The sequence below is a fragment of the Hemiscyllium ocellatum genome, chromosome 31, assembly GCF_020745735.1.
Source record: "Hemiscyllium ocellatum isolate sHemOce1 chromosome 31, sHemOce1.pat.X.cur, whole genome shotgun sequence".
Taxonomy (NCBI): Eukaryota; Metazoa; Chordata; class Chondrichthyes; order Orectolobiformes; family Hemiscylliidae; genus Hemiscyllium; species Hemiscyllium ocellatum.
The window spans coordinates 28,535,580-28,547,030 of record NC_083431.1 but is presented as its reverse complement, the minus strand read 5'-3'; the positions used below and the strand labels follow the sequence as shown (position 1 = coordinate 28,547,030).

Genomic DNA, 11,451 nt, shown 5'->3' with positions numbered 1-11,451 from the left:
AGATGATGCTTTCACATTTATATTTTTAAAGTAAAGTTTCCAAGATCTGGACTATGTACCTTTACATTAGGTAAACATAAATATTTGATTAAGCAGAAATCAACTATGCTACTAACTAAATAATCATCGGTTCTGAATTGGCTGTGATAATCAATGATTAAATCCACATTTTCTAAATGTTATACGATACTAGTTGCAAATGGTGAATTAATACTCAGTTACATACATTGCCTCAGCAACAAAAACAAAATCCAAATCACCATTACTTTCAGAGAATGAACCATTTCATGCACATGAGGCTCCTCAGGCACATCCATACAACACAACATAATCATTACCAGCCATCCTTAATAGAAATTTAAACACATCAGAATGTTTTTTTGATCATGATGATTTCTGACTTCAAGTATTGTACTTAGATATGCTTCGGTCTAATTTACCACTGAGTCTCTGATGGTATTTAACAGGAATTTCACACATTGGGCCAACTGAAAAATGAGCTCAACTTGATTTGTTCCAATGAGTTTTAGACTGATATTGCCATTGCACACAAGAGAACAAGCCAGTAATGATTTGACCTCACACTTGTCTGAAACAAACAATTTAGCACAAGTAACAATTGATATATCCATAAAGGAAATTTTTCACCAAGATTTAAAAAAATGTTTTATTTCAAAAAGGAAATATACAGGTTACTTGCGCTGAATCTTAATTTTCAGATAGATTCTAACACAATGCTAAATGTAAGATAAAAGGAGCAGCTTTGAGGTGACTGAAGTGGTTTATTTGTCCCCAAGGGCTCTGATCTTCTAAACTCTATTCCAAAAGATACATCTTGCAAAAATAAGCTTGCTGGCAGAAGATTTCAGTTAAGATATAGAAGCTAAAGTGCTCAATATGCTTAGAGCTACAATAAGCTTTTACCTCAAGGCTAAATTAACCTGAAATGGTATATTTTTGCCCTTTAATATGAAATTGCCATCCCATCTTTTGGAACATTAACAATCCCAATGCATGCAGCTAATTATCAGCAGTCATCAGTATTCCATAAAGCATTTTGCCGATGTGCAATTATTTCATTATGGAAATATTCAGCAGGGAAATCAAGAGAGAGCTTAGAATGATTTGATTATTTCTAACATTGCAGATACTGGTTCTTCACATTGTGCTATATGATAACTATGGTAACTGATGTACATAAGGAAAGTAACCAGCACTCCAAGTAATGCTAATGTTTGCCATCAGTCCTGCAGTTCTGTGTCAAGATTGAAAAGCTTCTTTCTCTTTACCCGATTCACATTTCAGGTTTGTTTCCATAAACATCATATGACCCTTAGTGAAGTCAATGAAATGGATCTTTGGGATGACTTCAAGGGAACTTTATCTGGATTGTGATTCAAAAGATTCACATAGTCCCACCTTATCTTTCTTTTACAAATTGTATTGTATTCCTCAAGTTGATTTATAACTAACTGGAACAATAACACACATCACACCTTGAGTTATTGTCAGAAAATTCTTATTAAGGCAACTGTGCCCATTGTAGCACTTGCAGATACTTTCTATTCCTGAAACTTTCTTTAGACAATATTCACATTGAAGGCAAAAAGGAAAGTTAAACAGGAACTCCAAACCGGAACTTGAACAACTAATAGAGGAGACAAATAAAACTAGAAAGTGCAAAAAAAGAGGTCTGGCAGCGTTGGTAGAGAGAGAAAAACAGAATTAATGTTTTGTATATAATGTGACTCTTCTTTGGAACTGAAGTGAGGTTGAATTACCATGGAGTTTATTCAATAAAAAAGGTGGGACAGAAAGGAAGGTCAGAGTAAGGTTAGAGGTCAGGAAACAATAATTGACAAAGATTCCATGGAACAAATGGCAAAAGGTGTGGCAATGCTTGTAAAGGCTCACTAACATAAAGTTCAGATTTCACGAGGATCTCTCAGCTCCTGACCTCATTAAAGCCTTGGTTTGAATGTGGACCAAGAGCTAAATCCCAGAGGTGAGGCAAAAGTGACAATTCTTTACATCCAGGCTGCATTTGAATGAGTGTGGCATCAACAAACTCCAGCAAAAGTGGAATCAATGGGTGTCATTGGACAAACTCTCCACTGGTTGAAGTCATACCTGGCATTGAAGATGATGGTTGTGGTTACTGGAAGTGAGTCACCTCAGCTCTGGGACACCTCTGCAGGAGTTTCTCAGGCCTCCCTAGGCCCAACCATCTTCAGCTATTTGTCAATGACCTTCCCTCCAACATAAGGTCAGAAATAGGGATATTCACTGATCGCACAATCTTCAGCACCATTCGCAACTCCTCAAATATTGAAGGAGTCCATGTTCAAATGCAAGATCTGGACAATATCCAGGATTGGGAGGACAAGTAGCAAGTAACATTTGCACCACACAAATGCCAGGCAGTGACCATCTCCAATAACAGACACTATAACTACTTCTCCTTGATCTTCAATGGTGTTATCATCAATGAAACCCCTTCTATCAACATTCCAGGGGTTACCATCGACCAGAGACTCCACTGAACTTGCCATATAAACACAGTTATAACAAAGAGGAAGTCAGATGCTCGAAATACTGCGACGAGTAACTTACCTCCTGACTCCCCAAAGCCTGTCCATCATCTACAAGGAAAAGCCAGGTGTATGTTGGAATACTCCCCATTTGCTTGGATGAGCACTCAAGAAGCTTAACACCCTCCCGGATGAAGCAGCCGGTTGATTGACACTGCATCCACTCCCTCCACTACCGGTGTACTGACTACAAGATGCACTACATAAATTTACTGAAGATCCTCAGACAGCACCTTCCAAATCCAGACCACTTTCATCCATAAGGATAAGGACAGCAGATATTCGTGTTCCTCCAAGCCACTCACCATCCTGACTTGGAATTATGTTGCTGTTCCTTCACTGTTGCTGGGTCAAAATCATAGAATTCTCTCTCTAAAGGCACTGTCAGTCTACCTACAGCACAGGGACTGCAGCGTTTCAAGAAGGCTGCTCACCACCTCCTGCTCGAGGACAATTATGGACGGGTTAATAAATGCTCGCCAGTGACACCCACATCCCACAAATGAATAAAGAAAAGGACAAGGTATTGGTCCTGAATTAGTGCTAATAGCAGAATAAAGTTCACTTCTGTCTGAAGGTAAAAACGTGAAAGAATTAAACACATATTAGAACTTGTGTTTTGGGTGGGGGGGGTAATAACTGAAAATGGAGGTTACAGTTCATGATGTGAAGTTGTTGTTGTCGCTGTTGATTCAGTTTTATAAGAGCAAGATATTTAGAATGAGCAGACATCTGACTTTGCCTAGAGCCATCTGGGATTTTCCCGAAGCATTCCAGTGTGTTGACAGTTTTCTCCAGATGACTGAAATTCCTGGGTTTTCAATTCTGCTGAGACCCTTTTTCTTTAACCTGCTCCTCACATTGGCCCCAATTCCTAGGAAAAGGCCCAGTCTGTTCAGCTTCTGTTTCCTCTAGTGAAAGCACATGAGCTTCGACTTGAAAAATAAAATAATATTTAATAATTCCAGATATTACATCTGCTGGCGTTTAGAAATGTCCTCCCTCACTGCCAGGTAATTGTTCTCTCTGTGGAAATCTGCCTCATTTAGTTAATACAACTCTATTCCAGAGTACTTGAAATGTCATAACATTGCAGGCTATGGGCTAGGTGCTGGGAGGTGGGACTAGTATTGATAGATCATTACAGACTTAAAGGGATGAAGGGCCTCTTTGTGCTGTAAGACTCTATATATCTTAGTTAGTGGCAGAAGCTTTCCACAAATCAGGAATGAGCATGTGGGAATGTATTTGTTCCAGCAATAATTGTACTATTCAATAGGGATCATTCTCACCAATGAGGAAGGTCTGTTGGGTAGTGGTTCTGCATGCCCACTCCACCTATACACTCCCTCTGCACCACCTGTTGTATTGCCAGGAGCAACCTGAGCCTGTGGCACAATTTTATTTATTGCCAGTGACATCTATTTAGCTGAAGGAAATTGTGTGAGAATTTGTTTGACCAGGTAATGGCAATGTTGTTCTGAGTTACTCATTCATAATCAACTCAGCTTCACTGCACATTGGTATTTGTACATAAATAGAGCAGTGTGCAATATACTGAATTACTGCACATCGATATAGCACTAAAATGATTTATTGAAGGCTTGAAGGGCATTCCAGGGAAGGGACACAATGAGATTAAATTGACTGGGCACGTTGCAGTGACAGATTTGGAGGGCTTGTGCTAAAGGGCGAGGTTGAATAGGCTGGAGCTGTTTTCCCTGGAGCATCAGAGGCTGAGGAGTGACCTTATAAAAGGTTTATAAAATCATGAGAGTCATGGATAGGGTAAATAGACAAGGTCTTTTCCTTGGGTTAGCAAGTCCAGAACAAGAGGGCACAGGCTTAAGGTGAGAGGGGAAAGATTTAAAACGGAATTAAGGTGCAATTTTTTTTCACACAAAGAGTGATAGAAGGCTGGTAAATCAGACTACATTAATTTAGGATATCTGGTCAGCATGGAGAATTTGGACTGAAGGATCTGTTTCCATACTGTACATCTCTAAGACTCTATAACTCCATAACACAAGATTTCTAACTCTACTTGGACATAACTCAGGACATGTCAATATGTGACCACCTACTTTCAACTGTCCCTCCCATAGACTCCTGCCGTTCACCATTCAAGCTGTCAATTGTCATGAAGTTTGATCTTCCCATGGCTTTTTGCTGAGTCCCAAATTTGAGTTATGAAAATCCTGTCATCCTGAAGATTTTGCATTGAAATGATAACAGACTGGAATATTGGGGTGATGCTTGCACACTGAGTGCAGGAGCTCTGTAAGCAGTCACCCAGTTTATACTTGGCTCTCCAATGTAGAGGAGACCGCATTAAAAATACACTTCAAACTACTAGGAAAGTAGTTTCATCACCGATCAAGAATTCTGCACCCATCTGCTCAGCATTCCAAAGAGACCGTTTCTCTGTGACACGCTGGTTCACTCAATAAACCCAATCCCTCTTCCTCCTCTCCCCTCAATAAACCCAATCCCTCTTCCTCCTCTCTCAATAAACCCAATCCCTCTTCCTCCTCTCTCCTCAATAAACCCAATCCCTCTTCCTCCTCTCTCCTCATTGTCCAAGGTGAAGCAGTAAATATACTTCCAATTTAATCGACTGTATTTGTTGTTCACAATGTGGTCTTCTACTAATTGAGAAAACCAAATATAGACTAGGTGATTGCTTTGCATGTTAGCTCCACTCAGTCACAAGCATGACTCCAACCTTCCAGCTGCCTGCCATTTTGATTCATGTTCTGACCTCATGTTCACATTTCTGTTCTTTGTCTGATGCAAGATTCAGTGAAGCCTAGAAAAGTAGCATCTCAACTCCTGATTCGGAACTTCACAGCCTTTTGGATTGAACACTGGGTTAAACAACTTCATACTATAAACTGTATTCTCTATCAGGCCCTCTCCCCCTGCTTCCAACTAAGTGTCAAGCTGTATCTTATTCTCATGATTTTGCTTTCAGACAGAACTGACCTTTTCACTACACTGGACCAATGCTTTGTTGCTTTTGCAACAACCATTACCCATTCCCTTGACTTTTATTCCATGGCATCTTTGTCATTAGTCTCCACCATCCTCCAGCCTATCCCTGACCTTCTCTTATGTTCCACCTGATCCTCTTACTCTTTCTCAACAGTGTAAAAGACAAATAGGAATCATATCAGACTCAAAAGGTTGACGCTGTTTACTTCTCATAGATGTTGCCAGACGTGAGTTTTTCCAACACTTTCTGGATTAGTTACCTGGTTTAGTGAGCTAGCTGACAGAAAACAGAGTAAGGAAAATGGGCACATAGTTGATTTTTGAAAGAAATGAGAAGTGGGTGCCTGCAAGAATCTGAGCTTATCCCTCAATGGGCTTATTAATAATTTAGAAAGCACAACACAGTATGCTGGTCCAGGTTTACCAAAGACAAAAAGATGAGTGGTATAATGACTGGTGTAAAGAGGAGCAAAAAATTACAAATAGACTTTGGAAAACTGCTGAAGTGGGTAAAACCCAACTAAATGAATTTCATTGCCAGTCTCAGGTCATTCATTTAATCAATGCAAGTATTTTTTGAGCAGTGAAAATTTCAGAACACTGAAGGTTCAAAGAGATTTAAGAGCCCTTGTTACAGAGGCCTAAAATATTACAATATTACAAAAGTAATCAAAAAGGCTCATAGAATATTAGCATTTCTATCTAGAAGGCTAGAATATAAAGAAGTGGGCAATTTGCTACAACTGTACAAAACCACATTGACAGCACTCCTGGAGTTAGATTATTTGGACTGATTAGGTAAACTCATGAAATATAAATGGATAAAAGGATGAGTCGACTAAGGTTTCAGAACTTTGAAAGGGAGTGTTAAGGCAGGTAGAGACAACTTTTTCTGCTGGTGGGGAAGCAACACAAGGGACATTAGCTTAAAGCTATCCGGGAGAGAAACAAAGGCGTAACTCCTTGTATTTTGATGGTAGATACTTAGAGTCTACTCTACACATAACACCAGAACTACAACAATGTAGTTGGCTCTTAATGATCCTCTAAACCCTTAGCAATATACTCACAGTTCAATGGCAATGCAGGATGGACAATAAATGTTGGCCTTGCCAATAATAATGTTCACATTTATTTAGAGCTTTCTCCCACAAAAAGCAAAGATATTCATTCAATTGTTAATTTTAAATCTGGGTTTATTAGATTTTTACTTGGAAAGGACATAAAGAGGATGTGAAGACAACGTGAATGGATAGGTTTAAGATCCAGATCAGCTGAAATCGCATCACTGAATGGTGGATCAGACTAAAACAGCTGAATGGTCTACTCCTCCAATCTACTGTGAATCCTGTAATATTACAAAAATCATATGTTGCCAAATTATTTATTATTCTTCATGGGATGTAAGCATTACTGCCAAGGCATGCATATATTGTTCACCCTTCATTGTCATTAAACTGAATGTATCGCTAAGGGTTTTCAGAGGATAATCAAGAGCCAAATACACTGTTGTATTCTGGAATTACACGTAGATTAGACAAGGTAATGATGGCAAGGTTTCCCTCCCTAAAGGGCAGTAGTGAACCAGATGGTTTTTATGACAAATGATGAGGATTTCATGGTCACCGTTACATGGATTAATTCTTCAATTCCAAACCTTTAGCAGCTGAATTTAGGTTCAATAGTTGCTATGATGGAAAACTCCACCTGGATCTCTGGATTACTAGCTCAGTGACATTACTACCATGCTATCATCCCTGCTCTAGAAAGATATAATCTCATTTCTTAGAAACCAATAAATCACCCAAAAGGTGTCAGAGCTCTGTTCAACACATACAAATCAGATTGATGATTGAACTGAATGAGTTTCTGGGTATATTGGATCTCAATATTCCCAAAAAACTGACTCTAGAAGCTGATTTAAGGGGAAAACCAAATGGGTTTGGCTCAATTCAAAACAGTGAGATTCAAAAGCAAAAAAAAGACATTTAAAAAGTTCATCTAACTTTCTACATAGAATAAAATTTAAATGAATTTCTCATCTAAACAGAATTTTTGAAAAGGGAAGATGATTGACTAGTGGTATTATCATTACACTATTAATCCAGAGACCCAGGTAATATTCTGGGCACACAGGTTTGGCTCCTGCCAATCCAGATGGTAAAAATATGTATTCAACAGTAAGAGTCTAAAGATGACCATGAAACTATCGTTGATTGTTCAAAAAAATCTATTCGGTTCACTGACGTCCTTTAAGGAAGGAAAGCTGCCATTCTTACCTGGTGTGGCCTAAATGTGAGACCACACCTAAAGCAATAAGCATGATTCTGAACTGCCCTCTCAGCAATTAGGAATGAACAATAAATGCTGGACTAGCCAACAAAGCCCTGATCCTGTGAATGACTAAAAGAAACTTAGAGAAAAGGATAAAACAAAGGCAGCAGATTTATAAGCAATTCTAGCACTTTTAAAGTATTTTCTTAGCTACTCTAGAGTTCCATATAATTAAATTGTAGTTTATTTAGGCACCACAATGTGCAACTGGAACGTGGTAAATAATTACCCATGACCTTCTGCAGTCTAACAGTTGCATATAGCAGACAATACAGTCACAAATTTAGATTTCAGCTTCTCTGTAAATCTTAAGAACGCTTTCACATAGCCACAAATGAAGAAATATCTGCTCAAGTTTAACCTTAAAAGCCAGCGTGAAACTGCATGAACAATTCAAACATCTACTCAGGTTTATTGCCTCAGTGACACGTAGCAACTAAAGCTTCACAACAGCGCACTGGGATTGTGGTGTTTAACAATAGAGTTCAAAAAGGATTTTGCACACTTGGAAATCTCATGAATAAAATAGATTAAATAACTGGAACATACTAGATTCAGCTGTGGATTGTTACAGCAAAGATTTTCCCAAGCTACAACGTTATCCAGCGACAAGTTCAGAAAATGAACTCTTCTGGAGTTAAAGCTATGTGATCTAAAAAAAATGACTCAAGGACTTGCGTCAGTTTATACAATTCTTTTATTCATATGACATCAGAACCAACAGCTCCAACCCGGGTGTCTTGGGAAGGAGAACAGGGGCAATCCTTGGATGACAGAGATTGGGAGGATGCCTGGACCCTGGCCCACTCAATGACAACCTGTAGCAGACATAAAGAGATTCATTTTAAAACACTTAACAGAGCATGTATTACCCCAACAGACTAAGATGTACATGTCATCCCTGTGCTGGAAGGACGAAAAGCAGCAAACAATTATTTTCTCAATTACACTGGATCAAAAAGGGACATGAAACTGGGAAACATGGGATTCAAAAAGGCAAAAGCAAGAATTTCAATAAAAATATCCGTGAAGCCAATTCAAAATTTGCCATATTCTTTAAACTAGGCTTTTCCCAGGATATTTTCCCCTGCATTTAGATTTTTTTAAAAATGTAGATTGTATTGCCTTCAAACAAAATGAACAACTAGCCTCACTCAACAACAAAATAGTGCCAAAGTCTTTAATCTATATAATCAATATTCACGCTTGCACTACATTTGGCATAATAAGTTTAGTAACATTACACAAACTATAATGCAATAAGCTCACATTTCTTGTCTAAACAAGTTTTTGTTGTAGAGTATTTTTGCCATGATGTTAGTGCAATTTATTGCATCATTTACACTCAGAATTAAAATAAATACAACAGCGCACCACACAGGGCAAATGCTATAGTGTTGGCCACATGTTTGCTCCCCTTATCTGTTCTTATGGAGAATCACTAGACTCCTCTATAACTGTTACATAATTTGAATATTTTCCTTCTGTGAAGATGGATTAAATTAACATTTCTGACTGCAGTGTGTAGATATAATTTAAAAGTAACAATACTAATATTTGCTCAGAAGTCTTGTGCATAACCATCATCAGTGAAGTGCTCGGAATCATATTGATTTCCACATTGCAACATATCGAAAGTCAGAGTTTAAAATTAACATATGAATAGCAATGCTAATAATTGTTGTTTTGGCAATTAGAGTAAATAGCATTACTATTATTATTATTATGGTGAGGGAAGCACTGAAATAAATATGCACCAGAAAACAAAGTGGTATTTTGATTATTGTCACTAATTATGTTTTAAAACACAGCCACATGATGATTTGCAAAGGGGCAGCAATCAAAGAGGTAATACGCCCAGTTTTGTATTTTTGTCTCTATAGCTGCGCAAAGAATGACTGTCAGAATTCAGCGTCTGCCTGCACCAGAACAGTGACATACATTGCACAGATTTTTTACTGTGTCAAATAGGTATCTCATTAAAATACAAGCATATAATAGAATTGAATTGTATTGAAATATACTGCTTAGAGCATGATATGTTGCAATGAACTTGGTGTTAAAACATGACAATTATTTTTAGATTTATTTAAATATTATTTATTTATGATAACAGACTCTCCTGTCCAACCTTTCTAAAGTGGACTATGATATTTGACTTTTTTTACATACAGCACTGACACCTCTGTTGTCAATTGTAAGAAACTGACATTTTAGAATCAAACTGCATGCAGCTATGTGTTTGTAATTCTTTTCTGTGTAGCCATACAGTAAAACCAGTGCATATTCTGTCTCATGTTGATAATACATAGGGCAAAACAGGCTTTGCATTAATAGGCAGATACACCTTTCATAAAAAATGTTAATTGTATTTGACCTCCTAATCCAAAGGTCTTCCTAAATTTGATCATTTAAAAAATTAGCCATGTTTTATTCAGTTTTCAATATGCGCATACCAAATTTGATGTGGCATATTTAATTGATGGCATCAATTGAAACTGTGTATCAAACCTGCATAACTTGTGTTGAAATATGCATGTAGCAAATAATAGCTTTTATTACGGAATACAGAATGTCTATACAATGAGGGAACACTTTAAATAGAGACCTTTGAAAAACATAACGTGAAAGAAAATTTCCACAAAACTGTTATAATTTCAAAACCAAGCAGAAAACTAAAGGATAATTTCAAACATTGATTTTCAGATCAATACAACATTCATACAGAAGAGGTTGCCAATACAATAATGATTACCAACGAAGACACCATTATGTCTATTCTAAGGCTAAAACAAAACCCTCCTTTCCAGACAATATGTGCAAGAGTGCAATACACTTAAACAGCAACCAAAAGACTCAAAAGTATGGTCTAAATTAAACAATCATGAAACATGCTTGAAGCAATCTTATGATTTCATCTCAAACTGCTAGAAATAGTCAGGAGGTTAGGCAGCATCTGTGGAGGCAGAAACGACATTACAAGTCAACCTTTCTTCAGAACTGGAAACAATTTGATATATACTGAATTTAAGCAAGAAAAAAGGCAGCGAAGGTGGATTGGGGGGAACAACAAAAGAGAACGTGAAAAGATAGGATGTGTAAAAAGAGGGATTAAATGGCAAAAAGGTTGAGATGCAAAGAAAATGAAACTATAATGGGAAAGGTAAAGACACAAGTGCAAAGCTCTAAAGAAGTTATGAATAGAAACAGCAAAGTCATTATCATCAGCAACCGCTCTTTTACTCTTAACCTCCTACTGTTCAAGGGCCTATTCAGCGATTCCAAATAAAACATCTATTTTGTGATTTTAAATATTTATTTGTGTTGTTTTTAAAATTTATATTCTTTCAATTTAGTATCAAGGCAAAGGTTTTGACTGAAATAGTTGCAGATGTTGAATTGCCTCTACTGGCACAGGCTGGCACCAGTGGAAAGGGTATAGCTGGTGTGTATGGCTGAGGACTGCACCAGGGTCTCTCAGAGGAACAAACGGAGGTGGAAGTAGGTGATTGCTTCATGCTGGTGGTAAATG

At 37.7% G+C, this 11,451-nt stretch overlaps 1 protein-coding gene across 7 annotated transcripts in view; it reads right to left on the bottom strand.

Moving 5' to 3' along the window:
• Positions 1–8,598: 8,598 nt before the first annotated feature.
• Positions 8,599–11,451, bottom strand: part of LOC132830283 (rab effector Noc2-like) — a 176,021-nt gene continuing 173,168 nt past the window's right edge. For all 7 annotated transcript variants that reach the window (XM_060847833.1, XM_060847830.1, XM_060847831.1 and 4 more), the window contains one exon: positions 8,599–8,737. Coding sequence is in view for 1 of the 7 variants with exons in the window: in XM_060847827.1 (XP_060703810.1) it covers positions 8,727–8,737 (11 nt within the window). In the remaining 6 variants the exon portion in view is untranslated. The remainder of the gene's footprint in view (positions 8,738–11,451) is intronic.